The 18,658-nt window shown below is 42.6% G+C and overlaps 1 protein-coding gene across 5 annotated transcripts in view; it reads left to right on the plus strand.

Annotated features, from left to right (window-relative positions):
* The window catches only part of Tasp1 (taspase 1), a 247,334-nt gene that overhangs the window by 71,843 nt on the left and 156,833 nt on the right, over nucleotides 1-18,658 (plus strand). For all 5 annotated transcript variants that reach the window (XR_003835952.2, XM_021149142.2, XM_021149133.2 and 2 more), the window contains exon 6: nucleotides 2,042-2,126. Coding sequence is in view for 4 of the 5 variants with exons in the window: in XM_021149142.2 (XP_021004801.1) it covers nucleotides 2,042-2,126 (85 nt within the window). In the remaining variant the exon portion in view is untranslated. The remainder of the gene's footprint in view (nucleotides 1-2,041; nucleotides 2,127-18,658) is intronic.

Genomic DNA, 18,658 nt, shown 5'->3' on the forward strand with positions numbered 1-18,658 from the left:
AGAGAAACTGGATAAGACAAACTGCCTTGCTTGCTTATACTTTGTTGCTCTATAACAAGTCCCTTAGTTGTGAATGTTTGTGGGTTCTTGGGAATAATTTGTGTCTTTACCTGTACTAAGTAATTTTATTTCTTGTAAAGATATTGGGGAACACATTCTTTTTTCATAGTCATTCACTAGACAAAAACTAAAACATAATCACGTTGTAATTTTATATTGCTTGGAAGGTTTTGCTGGGATATATAAGCCATGGAAGAAAAAAATGAACTGTGGGGTTGAAACCTTGTTCCTTCTACCCTCTAAGTATATATGTATGCATATATGTATACATGTATGTGTATGTATGTATATGTGTAAAGTTTGTGTGATAGTCTGGAACTTTGTTACATCCTTCAAATTTGTATGTGTGTGTGTGAGTGTCTCTCTCTATATATATGTATACACACATATGGGGAGAGAGAGAGAGAGAGAGAGAGAGAGAGAAAGAAAGAAGCGCGCGCGTTAATCTGCGTTTGTGTTGGAGTTTGCTCTATCCACCAATTATGTATATGCATGTGTGAAATGCTTGGAGCCTGCTTGCTGGAGATTTCCTGCATCCACTCAGTGTGTGAATATGTCTGCCTGCATGCATGCATGTATGTTTGTATGTATGAAGTAGTCTGCGATTTGCTTCATTTACTCAGTGTCTAAGAATTTCATCTCTTTAATTTTCTTTCTTGTCATCTCCTAAGAGTTAAAGAGTTTACAGTATTTCACTGGCTACAAGGAGTGCTAGCCCCAGTAAACTAAGCTTTGTTCCTCAGAGAAAGTCTGCTCAGTAATTTCTCTAATTGCTGGCAGCAGCCCCTGATGTTATCTGGACCAATCAATCCCTGCCAGCTGCTCTCTGCACTGACCCCCACAGGCTGCCTGTTTCTGTTTACTCTATAATGCCAAAGCTGATCTTTGGCATGCAGGTGATGGTCATGGGTTATCAGAGGATGCAAAATTAATTGTTTTTTTTCTAGTTCTAATTCTGACATGATTCTTTTGTATTGTTTTGTAAGTCAAAGTATTACTCAATAGGCTAGGTTGGCCTGTAACTTATGTATACTAGGGTACCTTCAAACATGTGGCAATCCTCCTGTCTCAGTATCCCATGGGCTGGGATTACAGGTGATCACATTTTCCATGCTCTGTGTGTGTGTTCACTGTCTCATGTTCTGGGATTTTTGTGTAGATGGGTGATGGGAAGCCAACATACTTGCATTTACTTTTACTGGTTGGGCTCTTCGCCCATCTGAAAAGGACTCTGTTGGTTTTTCCAGAGTGTGTAGTTCTTCCCATAATGTATGTTGAACGTATACCATATTACCACTGTGTTTAAAATTGTAATGCTTACTTCATAGTTTCTGGTCAGAGTATCCCTAGAGCCAGGGTGACCCCAGCCATAAAATTATTTTCATTGCTACCTCATAAATAATTTTGCTACTGTTATGAATTGTAAATATCTGATATGCAGATGGTCTTAGACAACCCCAGTGAAAGGGTCCTTCGAATCTCAAACGGGTAGTTACTCACAGGTTGAGAACTGTTGCTCTACTACCTTGTCTAGTCTCATTAGGAGAAGAAATACCTAGTCTTACTGCAACTTGCTACGCCAAAGCTGGTGGATATCCACGGGAGGCCTCCCCTTTCCAAAGAAGAAAGGGAGGAGAGGTGTATTGGGGTGTGGGTGAGGACTAGGAGGAGAGGAGGGAGGGGAAACTGCCACCAGGATGTAAATAAATAAACAAGGAAATAATTAGGTAAATAAATATATAAAATAATTATCATCCAGTTGAGAGAGAGAGAGAGAGAGAGAGAGAGAGAGAGAACTGCTGCTCTAGAGTACCTTTAAGTTGTGTTGTGTTCACGTTTAGCCTGTGTTAGCACATTTGGCTAATGAAGAATTTGCAAGGTATTTTGAAATTGTCTTATTGAAATAGCCACAGAAATAAAGTGGAGAAATGTGAAAACATTTCTGATTTCTTTTTTTAAATTTTAAAATTTTATTTTATAGGAATCAAGAATCCAGTCTCAGTTGCCCACAGGCTCTTGTGTGAAGGGCAGAAGGGCAAGCTCTCTGCAGGCAGAATTCCTCCCTGGTAAGCACTTGGGACCTCTGACTTTTGTTTGGGTTGCTAGTGTTTGAAGGCTGTATTAGTTCATTGGGGAGGTCTTCTCACTTGGACTGTGTATCACTGAGTGGTCAGTTAGGTTTATTTTGTTGTTAACCTCACAATCTATCATGTATCCTGAGGCCTAATGTCTAAAATAATTAGTTTTGGGATGTTCTTAGAAAGCTACATTGCATATTATGAATAGTCCTGATTCAACTATTACCAGCAATCATAATTAACAATGACTTGTTCTTTTACCTCTTTCGTCTTACTGAGAAGAGATAAAAAGGTCTTTAGAACAGACTTGCAAGTTACTGTATGTATAAGGAAATTCAGTCTTTGATAATGGCGTCATTCATTGTGGTGAGAAAAAGATGTACTAAATAACTTGTATCGGGACAGTGGGCTATCTCATGGAAGGCCAATAAGGTAGTCACGTTATTTTAGAAAAGTACAGGGAAAATTTAAAGTTAAAAAGTGAATTGGAAAGATGTATGTCTCAGAGGTTAATAAGAGCAGTTGCTTACAGAGGACCCTGTTCAGTTCCCAGCACCCATATAGTGTTTTACACTCATCTTTAACTCTAGTTCCAAGGGACCTGATGCCCTTTTCTGACCTCTGTATATAACAGGTACATGAAGGCTATGTATATATACATGGAGGTAAAACTCTCATATACATAAAACTAAAAATCAATCTTAAAATACATTATAAAAATTTCTTTGCAGAGTGTAAAGCTGTAAATAGCCTAAATGTCTTTTTTTTTTTTTTTTTTTTTTGGCAAAATTTGCTTTCTAGTCCTATTGCTAGGTACAAAGGAGGAGGGAGACATTAGTACTAATTTACTTCACAACGCAGTATCTTCAAATGAATGTTTACGCAAAGTTTAAACTCTCACAAATGTAGAGGTTGAGAAGTTCAAGCGCATAGTTCTACCTTGTTTGGGTTTGATGTGGGCTTTCTTCTTACCTTACAGAGAAGTGTCCTCTCATTGAAAGTATCTGGGAGAGGGAAGGGAGAGAGGAGGTCACAGAGGAACAAATGGGAATGGGAGGGTAAGAAGAGAGAAGAGAGAGGAGAGAGAGGGAGAGGGAGAGAGACAGAGAGAGGGAGAGGGAGAGAGACAGAGACAGACAGATGTGGGAGAGGGAGCGAGATAGAGATAGACAGGAGAGAGGAGTTGAGAGAGAGAGAGAGAGAGAGAGAGAGAGAGAGAGAGAGAACAAGTGACAGAGGTGGGAAAGGTGTGCTATTTCTTCTATAACTACAGTAATACATGTCATGAGGACTCTACCCTCATGGTGATCCCCCTCAGTTAATAACAATAGATAAAAAAAAAAAAAAAGAAAGTTAACTCAAAAGTATATGTTGAGATAGGGTCCCACTGTATGTGTAGGTCTGGCTGGCTGGGACCCTGATTTATAGAGCAGGCTGGTCTTGAACTCACAGAAATTTGCCTGCCTCTGCCTCCTGAGTATTGGTATAAAGATGCTTACTACCATGCCCAGCTATAGTTTCCAAAACAAACAAACAAACAGACAGACAGACAGACAGACAGACAGACAAACAATTCCCCCCAAACCTACAAAAGTCCTACCTAAGGGCTTTGATTCATTTTAAATTGACTTTTGTCATATGAGATAGACAGATTATGTATTCTGTTGTTCTAGTTATGAAAACATGAGTTTTTCCAGCACTCTTTGTTGAAGAAGCTTGTGTGTGTGTGTGTGTGTGTGTGTGTGTGTGTGTGCGCGCGTGTGCGTGCCTGCCTGCCTGTGTGTGTACCACATGATCATGAGTGTAAACATTGATACAATAGTGTCCTGGGTAGCTAAATAGTGATGCTAGGTAGGTTAGGTGTATCAAATAAATTTGTTCTGATGTCGGGTCTCACTATGCTGCTGAGGCTATATTAGAATAGCTGTTAGCATAGGCTGGCCTAGGACTTTTACTTCTGCCACCTTAGTAAATGGAGGACAGGCATCTGTGACTATGCCCTGCTCTCAGATATGCTTTTGATTTGAGGTATGTCTTTTTCTTTCTTCCCTTCATTAGATCTTGTAAACATGTCGCTGAGCTGTTTCCATCCCACTTTAGGACATTTTCCTAGATAGTAGGTGTTCTAATTTGTTTTTCTGTTGTTATACTAATCAACCAAAAAATCCCTTAGTGGAGGGAATGGTTTATTTGGCTTTTCTTTCCACATCACAGTTCATCACTGAGGCAGGTCAGAGTAGGAACACAAGCAGGAACTGGAGGTAGGAAGTGAAATAGAGACCCTGGAGGATTGCTGAGTACCGACTTGATGTCTCTGGATTTGTCAGCTACCTGTTAATACAGTGCTTCATGGACATGCCCATAGACCAGACTGAAGGAGCTCCCTCTGTTGATCGCTTCTCCTGAGTATGGCAAACTGAAGCTAGTTCTCACAGGAGGTGTTATCTCCACACTCCTCAGTGGTTGAGGAGCAGCTTTGTTAGGTTCATGTATGGTTCTATAGTTCTCTAACTCTTGGACTACTTCTCATTTATTTTTCTGTGGTATCCACTCTCACAGCCTGGTTTGTCATTTCTTTTAGTTTTTTTCATATATTTGATTAGTGTCTTTTAAAAAAGGCTTTTATCTTCATGAATGTATATGAGTAGGGTTCTACATTTATTTTAATATTTTTGTTTACTGGTTTTATTATTTATATTACTTTTAGATTATGTTGAGTTAGTGATTTACCACTTCCCCCTGCCCCGCCCCCAGACCCTTTTCTAGGTTGTTTTTCTGTTTGGCAGTTTTTTATTAGATTGCAGGCATTGTGAGTTTACATTTTTTTGTGTATTGAATGTTTTTATATTTCTAAATTTTTATTTCAGGATGTAGTTATGTTGTTTAAAAAGTTTGGTCCTTTTCAGGTCCTGCTTTAAAACTTTGTTTCACAAGGCTAGCGAATGCATTTATCTCTGAGCTGATTTTGCATTGTTATAAGGCAAAATTCTAGAGTGAGGCAGTTTCCTCTGGTTGTTGGGAGCCTAAATTGTTCCTAACTCTATTTGAATTTAGGATTGTTTCCTTTGTAGTTGGTAGGTTTTATGTTTCAAGGGTTTGGGTAATTTCCTCTTTCTTAGGCTGCGATTGCCATTCAGCAAACTACTAAAAAGGTGCTTTCTATAAACCTCTGGTATCTCTCTGTGCAATTGTTTGCTCTGTGGTATTTTGCTCTGTAAACTTTAGCCATTTTGGCTTCTGGTGGTCCATTTCGTCTCTTTACCTTAGAGACTGCTGGCCTCCTGGACCTAGAACCTCTTTGGAAATCATGCAAGTTAGCTAGTTAGCTCTCTGATTGCAACGAGACTTTTTTTTTTTTTTAAATTTATTTTTTAAAAAGTTTTTCTTTTCTACAAGATAACAGTCCTTTGTTGTCTGGTGTGTAATGTCTAAAACTGTTGATTTTCATATTTTTGTGTTTTTTTGTTCCATTAATTTTAGACAAGAGACAATAGGTTTACTCTGTTGCTCTTGTTTAGCAGTGAAAAATCTTATATACCTGGAAGTTCACTGAATAACTGTAGTAGTTTAAAAGTAGATTCTTCGCACTTACTGATAAGTGGATATTAGCCCAGAAACATAGAACACCCAAGATACAATTTGCAAAACACAAGAAAATCAAGAAGAGGGAAGACCAATGGGTGGACACTTCTTCATTCCTCCTTAGAATAGGGAACAAAATACCCATGAAAGGAGTTACAGAGAGAAAGTTTGCAGCTAAGATGAAAGGATGAACTATCCAGAGACTACCCCACCTGGGGATCCATCCCATGATCATCCACCAAACCCAGACACTATTGCATATACCAGAAAGATTTTGCTGAAAGGATCCTGATATAGCTGTCTCTTGTGATGCTATGCCAGTGCCTGGCAAATACAGAAGTGGATTCTCACAGGCATCTATAAGATGGAACACAGGGCCCCCAATGGAGAAGCTAGAGAAAGCACCCAAGGAGCTGAAGGGATCTGCAACTCTATAGGTGGAACAACAATATGAACTAACCAGTACCCCCCAGAGCTCATGTCTCTAGCTGCATATGCAGCAGAAGATCGCCTAGTTGGCCATCACTGGGAAGAGAGGCCCCTTGGTATTGCAAACTTATATGCCCCAGTACAGGGGAATGCCAGGGCCAAGAAGCGGGAGAGGGTGGGTAGGAGAACAGGGCGGAGAGAGGGTATAGGGAACTTTCAGGATAGCATTTGAAATGTATATAAAGAAAATATCTAATAAAAAAATAAATAAAATAAAAAAAATAGATTCTTCTAGTACATGTATTAGTTTAACCAGATTTATTGTTTTTATTTTGAGTTTACTTTGTATTTTTATTGTTTAAAGAAAAGGTGTTTTTTTAAGAAAATAATTCGACCCTTAGAAATCCATTCAGTCTCACCTAGTCCCATATAATTTTTTTTTTCTTTGTATGATTTATCTCTTCCTACATACTGAGGGTGACACTTCCCAGCCTCACAATATGCTCTGTATGAATTAGTCTGGGCCTGATGCTTTGTTGCCTAATCTGGGCAATGATAATTGGCTAATTACTACATTTGTACATTGTGGTTTATATGGGTTGCATGCATTGTCTTAAAATGTTATATAGCTTTTTAGGATTAGACAGTTTGAGATCATACAGCTTAGTCCATGTTACAGTGTTAGGATTGTTGGAATCCATCTACATCACATTGTGCTTACAGCCATCTAGTTATTCCTCACAAGTCCCTCTGCTTACTCAACAAGTGTGTGCTGTCTGCTTACTGACTGCCACGTGTAGAGACAGGAAAGCTATCAGGTGCAAACTGAAGAAGCTAACATTTACTTGGTAGCTGTTAAAGCAGGACACTGAGGACAGAGAGTAGAAACACACAATCAGCCTTTCCTAAGATGTCCTAAATAAAACGCTCATTTTCTCTATAGCTCAAAAGGGCAGGCCAGAATGTTTTTATGCCAAGGATTTTTTTTTTTTTTTTTTTTTTTTTTAATATTTTTATTACATATTTTCCTCAATTACGTTTCCAATGCTATCCCAAAAGTCCCCCATAGCGCCCTCCCCACTTCCCTATCCACCCATTCCCATTCTTTTGGCCCTGGCATTCCCCTATATTGGGGCATATAAAGTTTGCAAGTCCAATGGGCCTCTCTTTCCATTGATGGCTGACTAGGCCATCTTTCGATACATATGCAGCTAGAGACAAGAGCTCCGGGGTTCTAGTTAGTACATCATGTTGTTCCAACAATAGGGTTGCAGATCCCTTTAGCTCCTTGGGTACTTACTCTAGCTTCTCCATTGGGAGCCCTGTGATACATCCAATAGCTGACTGTGAACATCCACTCCTGTGTTTGCTAGGCCCCAGCATCGTCTCACAAGAGACAGCTATATTTGGGTCCTTTCAGCAAAATCTTGCTAGTGTATGCAATGGTGTCAGCGTTTAGAAGTTGATTATGGGATGGATCCCTGGATACGGCAGTCTCTAAATGGTCCATCCTTTCATCACCGCTACGAACTTTGTCTCTGTAACTCCTTCCCTGGGTGTTTTGTTCCCAATTCTGAGAAGGTGCACAGTGTCCACACTTTGGTCTTCATTCTTCTTGAGTTTCATGCGTTTAGCAAATTGTATCTTAAATCTTGGGTATCCTAAGTTTTGGGCTAATATCCACTTATCAGTGAATACATATTGTGTGAGTTCTTTTGTGATTGTGTTACTTCACTCAAGATGATGCCCTCCAGGTCCATCCATTTGGCTAGGAATTTCATAAATTCATTCTTTTTAATAGCTGAGTAGTACTCCATTGTGTAAATGTACCATAATTTCTGTATCCATTCCTCTGTTGAGGGACATCTGGGTTCTTTCCAGCTTCTGGCTATTATAAATAGGGCTGCTATGAACATAGTGGAACATGTGTCCTTTTTACCGGTTGGGACATCTTCTGGATATATGCCCAGGAGAGGTATTGCTGGATCCTCCGGTAGTACTATGTCCAATTTTCTGAGGAACCGCCAGACTGATTTCCAGAGTGGTTGTACAAGCTTGCAATCCCACCAACAATGGAGGAGTGTTCCTCTTTCTCCACATCCTCGCCAGCAACTGCTGTCACCTGAATTTTTGATCTTAGCCATTCTGACTGGTGTGAGGTGGAATCTCAGGGTTGTTTTGATTTGCATTTCCCTGATGATTAAGGATGTTGAACATTTTTTCAGGTGTTTCTCTGCCATTCGGTATTCCTCAGGCGAGAATTCTTTGTTCAGTTCTGAGCCCCATTTTTTAATGGGGTTATTTGACTTTCTGGAGTCCACCTTCTTGAGTTCTTTATATATATTGGATATTAGTCCCTTATCTGATTTAGGATAGGTGAAGATCCTTTCCCAATCTGTTGGTGGTTTTTTTGTCTTATTGATGGTGTCTTTAGCCTTGCAGAAGCTTTGTAGTTTCATGAGGTCCCACTTGTCAATTCTCGATCTTACAGCACAAGCCATTACTGTTCTATTCAGGAATTTTTCCCCTGTGCCCATATCTTCAAGGCTTTTCCCCACTTTCTCCTCTATAAGTTTCAGTGTCTCTGGTTTTATGTGAAGTTCCTTGATCCACTTAGACTTGACCTTAGTACAAGGAGATAGGAATGGATCGATTCGCATTCTTCTACATGTTAACAACCAGTTGTGCCAGCACCATTTGTTGAAAATGCTGTCTTTCTTCCACTGGATGTTTTTAGCTCCCTTGTCGAAGATCAAGTGACCGTAGGTGTGTGGGTTCATTTCTGGGTCTTCAATTCTATTCCATTGGTCTATTTGTCTGTCACTATACCAGTACCATGCAGTTTTTATCACAATTGCTCTGTAGTAGAGCTTTAGGTCCGGCATGGTGATTCCACCAGAGGTTCTTTTATCCTTGAGAAGAGTTTTTGCTATCCTAGGTTTTTTGTTATTCCAGATGAATTTGCAGATTGCACTTTCTAATTCGTTGAAGAATTGATTTGGAATTTTGATGGGGATTGCATTGAATCTGTAGATTGCTTTTGGCAAGATAGCCATTTTTACAATGTTGATCCTGCCAATCCATGAGCATGGGAGATCTTTCCATCTTCTGAGATCTTCTATAATTTCTTTCTTCAGAGACTTGAAGTTTTTATTATACAGATCTTTCACTTCCTTAGTTAGAGTCACGCCAAGATATTTTATATTATTTGTGACTATTGAGAAGGGTGTTGTTTCCCTAATTTCTTTCTCAGCCTGTTTATTCTTTGTGTAGAGAAAGGCCATTGATTTGTTTGAGTTAATTTTATATCCAGCTACTTCACCGAAGCTGTTTATCAGGCTTAGGAGTTCTCTGGTGGAATTTTTAGGGTCACTTATATATACTATCATATCATCTGCAAAAAGTGATATTTTGACTTCATCTTTTCCAATTTGTATCCCTTTGATCTCCTTTTGTTGTCGAATTGCTCTGGCTAGGACTTCAAGTACAATGTTGAATAGGTATGGAGAAAGTGGACAGCCTTGTCTAGTCCCTGATTTTAGAGGGATTGCTTCAAGCTTCTGACCATTTACTTTGATGTTGGCTACTGGTTTGCTGTAGATTGCTTTTATCATGTTTAGGTATGGGCCTTGAATTCCTGATCTTTCCAAGACTTTTATCATGAATGGGTGTTGGATCTTGTCAAATGCTTTTTCCGCATCTAACGAGATGACCATGTGGTTTTTGTCTTTGAGTTTGTTTATATACTGGATTACGTTGATGGATTTCCGTATATTGAACCATCCCTGCATCCCTGGGATGAAACCTACTTGGTCAGGATGGATGATTGTTTTGACGTGTTCTTGGATTCGGTTAGCAAGAATTTTATTGAGGATTTTTGCATCAATATTCATAAGGGATATTGGTCTGAAGTTTTCTATCTTTGTTGGGTCTTTTTGTGGTTTAGGTATCAGAGTAATTGTGGCTTCATAGAATGAGTTGGGTAGAGTACCTTCTGTTTCTATTTTGTGGAATAGTTTGTGAAGAACTGGGATTAGATCTTCTTTGAAGGTCTGATAGAACTCTGCACTAAACCCATCTGGTCCTGGGCTTTTTTTGGTTGGGAGACTATTAATGACTGCTTCTATTTCTTTGGGGGATATAGGGCTGTTTAGATCATTAACCTGATCTTGATTCAACTTTGGTACCTGGTATCTGTCTAGGAACTTCTCCATTTCATCCAGGTTCTCCAGTTTTGTTGAGTATAGCCTTTGGTAGAAGGATCTGATGGTGTTTTGGATGTCTTCAGGATCTGTTGTTATGTCTCCTTTTTCATTTCTGATTTTGTTAATTAGGATGTTTTCCCTGTGCCCTCTAGTGAGTCTGGCTAAGGGTTTATCTATCTTGTTGATTTTCTCAAAGAACCAGCTCCTTGATTGGTTGATTCTTTGAATAGTTTTTCTTGTTTCCACTTGGTTGATTTCACCCCTGAGTTTGATTATTTCCTGCCGTCTACTCCTCTTGGGTGAATTTGCTTCCTTTTGTTCTAGTGCTTTTAGGTGTGTTGTCAAGCTGCTAATGTGTGCTCTTTCTAGTTTCCTTTTGGAGGCGCTCAGAGCTATGAGTTTTCCTCTTAGAAATGCTTTCATTGCGTCCCATAAGTTTGGGTATGTTGTGGCTTCATTTTCATTGAACTCTAAAAAGTCCTTAATTTCTTTCTTTATTCCTTCCTTGACCAAGGTATCATTGAGAAGAGTGTTGTTCAGTTTCCACGTGAAGGTTGGCTTTCTATTATTTATTTTGTTATTGAAGATCAGCCTTAGTCCATGGTGATCTGATAGGATGCATGGGACAATTTCAATGTTTTTGTATCTGTTGAGTCCTGTTTTGTGCCCAATTACGTGGTCAATTTTGGAGAAGGTACCATGAGGTGCTGAGAAGAAGGTGTATCCTTTTGTTTTAGGGTAAAATGTTCTGTAGATATCTGCCAGATCCATTTGATCCATAACTTCTGTTAGTTTCACTGTGTCCCTGTTTAGTTTCTGTTTCCATGATCTGTCCATTGGTGAAAGTGGTGTGTTGAAGTCTCCCACTATTATTGTATGAGGTGCAATGTGTGCTTTGAGATTTACTAAAGTTTCTTTAATGAATGAGGCTGCCTTTGTATTTGGAGCATAGATATTCAGGATTGATAGTTCCTCTTGGAGGATTTTACCTTTAATGAGTATGAAGTGCCCCTCCCTGTCTTTTTTGATGACTTTGGGTTGGAAGTCAATCTTATCTGATATTAGAATGGCTACTCCAGCTTGTTTCTTCAGACCATTTGCTTGGAAAATTGTTTTCCAGCCTTTCATTCTGAGGTAGTGTCTATCTTTTTCTCTGAGATGAGTTTCTTGTAAGCAGCAAAATGTTGGGTCTTGTTTGTGTAGCCAGTTTGTTAGTCTATGTCTTTTTATCGGGGAGTTGAGTCCATTGATATTAAGAGATATTAAGGAAAAGTAATTGTTGTTTCCTGTTATTTTTGTTGTTAAAGTTGGCATTCTGTTCTTGTGGCTGTCTTCTTTTAGGTTTGTTGAGGGATTACCTTCTTGTTGTTTCTAGGGCGTGGTTCCTGTCCTTGTATTGGTTTTTTTCTGTTATTATCCTTTGAAGGGCTGGATTCGTGGAGAGATAATGTGTGAATTTGGTTTTGTCGTGGAATACTTTGGTTTCTCCATCTATGTTAATTGAGAGTTTGGCTGGGTATAGTAGCCTGGGCTGGAATTTGTGTTCTTTTAGTGTCTGTATAACATCTGTCCAGGATCTTCTGGCTTTCATAGTCTCTGGTGAAAAATCTGGTGTAATTCTGATAGGCTTGCCTTTATATGTTACTTGGCCTTTTTCTCTTGCTGCTTTTAGTATTCTATCTTTATTTAGTGCATTTGTTGTTCTGATTATTATGTGTCGGGAGGTATTTCTTTTCTGGTCCAGCCTATTTGGAGTTCTGTAGGCTTCTTGTATGTTCATGGGCATCTCTTTCTTTAGATTTGGGAAGTTTTCTTCTATAATTTTGTTGAAGATGTTTGCTGGTCCTTTGAGTTGAAAATCTTCATTCTCATCCACCCCTATTATCCGTAGGTTTGGTCTTCTCATTGTGTCCTGTATTTCCTGGATGTTTTGAGTTAGGATCTTTTTGCATTTTCCATTTTCCTTGATTGTTGTGCCCATGTTCTCTATGGAATCTTCTGCACCTGAGATTCTCTCTTCCATCTCTTGTATTCTGTTGCTGATGCTTGCATCTATGGTTCCAGATTTCTTTCCTAGGGTTTCTATCTCCAGTGTTGCCTCATTTTGGGTTTTCTTTATTGTGTCTACTTCCCTTTTTAGGTCTAGTATGGTTTTGTTCATTTCCATCATCTGATTGGATGTGTTTTCCTGTTTCTCTTTAAGGACTTCTACCAGTTTGGTTGTGTTTTCCTGTTTTTCTTTAAGGACTTGTAACTCTTTAGCCATGTTCTCCTGTAGTTCTTTAAAGTCCTTCTTGATGTCCTCTACCATCATCATGAGATATGCTTTTAAATCCAGGTCTAGTTTTTCAGGTGTGTTGGGGTGCCCTGGACTGGGCGAAGTGGGAGTGCTGGGTCCTGATGATGGTGAGTGGTCTTGGTTTCTGTTAGTAAGATTCTTACCTTTACCTCTCGCCATCTGGTAATCTCTGGAGTTGTTATAGTTGTCTCTGTTCAGAGGTTGTTCTTCTGGGGATTCTGAGTATCCTCTGTCAGCAGACCTGTACAGACTAAGTTCGGCGGAGTCCCGGAGCCAAGATGGCGCTCCCTGCAGGGCAGGTCACTGTTCTCCGGCTGGGAGGGTGTCGGATGTCTGCGGCCCCAAAAGGGTGCTGCCTCAGCGGTTCTGTGGCTCCCGCCTGTCCCAGAAGCTGTCTGCCTCTGTGGTCCTCACTCTGTCCTGTGCAGACTAAGTTCGGCGGAGTCCCGGAGCCAAGATGGCACTCTCTGCAGGGCAGGTCTCTGTCCTCCGGCTGGGAGGGTGCCGGAAGTCTGCGGCCCCAAAAGGGTGCTGCCTCAGCGGCTCTGTGGCTCCTGCCTGTCCCAGAAGCTGTCTGCCCCCGTGGTCCCCATTCTGACCTGTAGAGACTAAGCTTGGCGGAGTCCCGGAGCCAAGATGGCGCTCTCTGCAGGGCAGGTCTCTGTCCTCCGGCTGGGAGGGTGCCGGAAGTCTGCGGCCCCAAAAGGGTGCTGCCTCAGCGGCTCTGTGGCTCCTGCCTGTCCCAGAAGCCGTCTGCCCCCGTGGTCCCCACTCTGACCTGTAGAGACTAAGCTCGGCGGAGTCCCGGAGCCAAGATGGCGCTCTCTGCAGGGCAGGTCTCTGTCCTCCGACTTTGAGGGTGCCGGATGTCTGCGGCCCCAAAAGGGTGCTGCCTCAGCGGCTCTGTGGCTCCTGCCTGTCCCAGAAGCTGTCTGCCCCCGTGGTCCCCACTCTGACCTGTAGAGACTAAGCTTGGCAGAGTCCCGGAGCCAAGATGGCGCTCCCTGCAGGGCAGGTCACTGTCCTCCGACTGGGAGGGTGCCGGATGTCTGCGGCCCCAAAAGGTTGCTGCCTCAGTGGCTCTGTGGCTCCCGCCTGTCCCAGAAGCTGTCTGCCTCTGTGGTCCTCACTCTAACCTGTAGACTAAGTTCGGGGAGTCCCGGAGCCAAGATGGCGCTCTCTGCAGGGCAGGTCTCTGTCCTCCGGCTGGGAGGGTGCCGGAAGTCTGCGGCCCCAAAAGGGTGCTGCCTCAGCGGCTCTGTGGCTCCTGCCTGTCCCAGAAGCCGTCTGCCCCCGTGGTCCCCACTCTGACCTGTAGAGACTAAGCTAGGCGGAGTCCCGGAGCCAAGATGGCGCTCTCTGCAGGGCAGGTCACTGTCCTCCGACTGGGAGGGTGCCGGATGTCTGCGGCCCCAAAAGGGTGCTGCCTCAGCGGCTCTGTGGCTCCTGCCTGTCCCAGAAGCTGTCTGCCCCCGTGGTCCCCACTCTGACCTGTAGAGACTAAGCTCGGTGGAGTCCCGGAGCCAAGATGGAGCTCTCTGCAGGGCAGGTCACTGTCCTCCGACTGGGAGGGTGCCGGATGTCTGCGGCCCCAAAAGGGTGCTGCCTCAGCGGCTCTGTGGCTCCCGCCTGTCCCAGAAGCTGTCTGCCTCTGTGGTCCTCACTCTAACCTGTAGACTAAGTTCGGGGAGTCCCGGAGCCAAGATGGCGCTCTCTGCAGGGCAGGTCTCTGTCCTCCGGCTGGGAGGGTGCCGGAAGTCTGCGGCCCCCTATGCCAAGGATTTTTTTGCTTAATTGTTTTTTTTTTTTTTTTTTTTTTTTTTTGGACGGAGACTCACACTGTAGCCCATGCTGGCCTGAAACTCACCATGTAGCTCAGGCAATCTTTGTTCCTCAGTTACTGGGACTATGGGTGTCAGGTACCATGCCCAACATTGGTTAGGTAGATTTTTGTGTTTTGTGATTTTTGATGGTTTGTTTGTTTGTTTAAGAAAAATTGATTTTTGTCCTAATGCCATGGTCCCCACCTATAATCATATCACTTGGGAGGCTACGTCGGGAGCATTGTGAGTTAAGAGCTGTCTGGGATCCATGGGGAGACCCTATATCAACAGTTTGGGGATACATTCTAAGATATTTGTGGTTGAAGTCCGATCGTATCTTCAATTTCCTTTAAAAATAATTGTAGAAGTGCTGTTCAAGAGTAAAACAACAGTCCTTTCAGTCCGATCAGCACCGGGGTAGCTAGGGCACAGAGTTGGCTGACACCTGCCAGATACTCACAACACCAGCCACGGGATCTTAAGACTTCAGGTGACCCAGCCACCGTCCCGGCCAGAGGACAGGTCTCCGCCAGGCCTAGGAGCCCTTTGCCTCAGGAGCGGTGGAAGCCATCTTGGTTCCGGGACTCCGCCGAACTTAGGAACTTAGTCTGCACAGGTGAGAGTGTGCACCACAGAAGCTGACAGCTTCTGGGACAGGCGGGAGTTACAGAGCCTCTGAGGCAGCGCCGTTTTCGGGCTCAAGACATCTGACCACCCTCCTGGCCAGAGGACAGGTGTCTGCCTGGCCCGGGAGCCCTTGGCCTCATGATCTGCGGTAGCCATCTTGGTTCTGGGTCTCCGCAGAACTTAGTCTGCACAGGTGAGAGTGTGCACCACAGAAGCTGTCGGCTTCTGGGACAGGCGGGAGCCACAGAGCCTCTGAGGCAGCACCCTTTTTGGGCCCCAGACATCCGGCCACCCTCCAGGCCAGAGGACAGGTGTCTGCCCAGCCCGGGAGCCCTTTGCCTCAGGATCTGCGGGAGGCATCTTGGTTCCTGGACTACGCTGAACTTAGGAACTTAGTCTGCACAGGTAAGAGTGTGCACCACAGAAGCTGACAGCTTCTGGGACAGGCAGGAGCCACAGAGCTACTGAGGCAGCACCCCTTTCAGGCCCCAGACATCCGGCCACCCTCCAGGCCAGAGGACAGGTGTCTGCCCAGCCCGGGAGCCCTTTGCCTCAGGATCTGCGGGAGGCATCTTGGTTCCTGGACTACGCTGAACTTAGGAACTTAGTCTGCACAGGTAAGAGTGTGCACCACAGAAGCTGACAGCTTCTGGGACAGGCAGGAGCCACAGAGCTACTGAGGCAGCACCCCTTTCAGGCTCCAGACATCTGGCCACCTTCCTGGCCAGAGGACAGGTGTCCACCCGGCACGGGAGGCTTTTGCTTCTAGATTGGCAGTAGCCATCTTGGTTCCGGGACTCCACCGAACATAGTCTGCACAGGTGAGAGTGTGCACCACACAAGCTGACAGCTTCTGTGACCCCGACAAAGCAACACAGCTTCTGGGAAAGGTTCTGTTTTGGGCCTTCATCTTCGGCCAGACGGAGGTCCAAACACCAGATATCTGTACACCTTTCCTGTAAGAGGAGAGCTTGCCTGCAGAGAGTGCTCTGACCACTGAAACTCAGAGGAGAGAGCCTATCTCCCAGGTCTGCTGATAGAGGCTAACAGAATCACCAGAAGAACAATGTCTATAAACACACAACTATAAAAACTAACTCCAGAGAATACCAGATGGCGAAAGGTAAACGTAATAATCTTACTAAGAGAAACCAAGACCACTCACCATCATCAGAACCCAGCACTCCCACTTCGCCCAGTTCCGGGCACCCCAGCACACTGGAAAAGCTAGACCCGGATCTAAAAGCATATCTCATGATGATGGTAGAGGACATCAAGAAGGACTTTAATAACACACTGAAATAAATACAGGAGAACACTGCTAAACAGGTAGAAGAAATTAAAGAGGAAGCACAAAAATCACTTAAAGAATTGCAGAAGAACACTGCTAAACAGGTAGAAGACATTAAAGAGGAAGCACAAAAATCCCTTAAAGAATTGCAGAAGAACACTGCTAAACAGGTAGAAGACATTAAAGAGGAAGCACAAAAATCCCTTAAAGAATTGCAGGAAAACTAGACCAAACAGGTTATGGAATTGAATAAAACCATCCAAGACCTAAAAAGGGAAGTAGACACAATAAAGAAAACCCAAATTGAGGCAACGCTGGAGATAGAAACCCTAGGAAAGAAATTAGGAACCAAAGATGCAAGCATCAGCAAAAGAATACAAGAGATGGAAGAGAGAATCTCAGGTACAGAAGACTCCATAGAGAACATCGGCACAACATTCAAAGAAAATACAAAATCCAAAAAGATCCTAACTCAAAACATTCAGGAAATCCAGGACACAATGAGAAGACCAAACCTACGGAAAATAGGAGTAGATGAGAATGAAGATTTTCAACTCAAAGGACCGGCAAATATCTTCAACAAAATTATAGAAGAAAACTTCCCATACTTAAAGAAAGAGATGCCCATGAACATACAAGAAGCCTACTGAACTCCAAATAGACTGGACCAGAAAAGAAATTCCTCCTGACACATAATAATCAGAACAACAAATGCACTAAATAAAGATAGAATACTAAAAGCAGTAAGGGAAAAAGGTCAAATAACATATAAAGGCAAGCCTATCAGAATTACACCAGATTTTTCACCAGAGACTATGAAAGCCAGAAGGGCCTGGACAGATGTTATACAGACACTAAAAGAACACAAATTCCAGCCCAGGCTACTATACCCAGCCAAACTCTCAATTAACATAGATGGAGAAACCAAAGTATTCCACGACAAAACCAAATTCACACGTTATCTTTCCACGAATCCAGCCCTTCAAAAGAAATTAGGGAAACAACACCCTTCTCAATAGTCACAGATAATATAAAATACCTTGGCATGACTCTAACTAAGGAAGTGAAAGATCTGTATGACAAGAACTTCAAGTCTCTGAAGACAGAAATTAAAGATCTCAGAAGATGGAAAGATCTCCCATGCTCATGGATTGGCAGGATCAACATTGTAAAAATGGCTATCTTGCCAAAAGCAATCTACAGATTCAATGCAATCCCCATCAAAATTCCAACTCAATTCTTCATGGAATTAGAAAGGGCAATCTGCAAATTCATCTGGAAGAGCAAAAAACCTAGGATAGCAAAAACTGTTCTCAAGGATAAAAGAACCTCTGGTGGAATCACCATGCCTGACCTAAAGCTGTACTACAGAGCAATTGTGATTAAAAACTGCATGGTACTGGTGTAACGACAGACAAGTAGACCAATGGAACAGAAATGAAGACCCTGAGATGAATCCACACACCTAGAGTCACTTGATCTTTGACAAGGGAGCAAAAACCATCCAGTGGAAAAAAGACAGCATTTTCAACAAATGGTGCTGGCACAACTGGCGGTTATCATGTAGAAGAATGTGAATTGATTCATTCCTATCTCCTTGTACTAAGGTCAAATCTAAGTGGATTAAGGAACTCCACATAAAACCAGAGACACTGAAACTTATAGAGGAGAAAGTGGGGAAAAGCCTCGAAGATATGGGTACAGGGGAAAAATTCCTGAATAGAACAGTAATGGCTTGTGCTGTAAGATCGAGAATCGATAAATGGGACCTCATAAAGTTGCAAAGCTTCTGCAAGGCAAAAGACACCGTCAATAAGACAAAAAGACCACCAACAGATTGGGAAAGGATCTTTACCTATCCTAAATCAGATATAGGACTAATATCTAATATATATAAAGAACTCAAGCAGGTGGACTCCAGAACATCAAATAACCCCATTAAAAAATGAGGCTCAGAACTGAACAAAGAATTCTCACCTGAGGAATACTGAATGGCAGAGAAGCACCTGAAAAAATGTTCAACATCCTTAATCATCAGGGAAATGGAACTCAAAACTACCCTGAGATTCTACCTCACACTAGTCAGAATGGCTAAGATCAAAAATTCAGGTGACAGCAGATGCTGGCGAGGATGTGGAGAAAGAGGAACACTCCTCCATTGTTGGTGGGATTGCAAGCATGTACAACAACTCTGGAAATCAGTGTGGAGGTTCCTCAGAAAATTGGACATAATACTATCAGAGGATCCACCAATACCTCTCCTG

The sequence above is a fragment of the Mus caroli genome, unplaced genomic scaffold, assembly GCF_978045245.1.
Source record: "Mus caroli unplaced genomic scaffold, Mus_caroli_1 scaffold_2, whole genome shotgun sequence".
Taxonomy (NCBI): domain Eukaryota; kingdom Metazoa; phylum Chordata; class Mammalia; order Rodentia; family Muridae; genus Mus; species Mus caroli.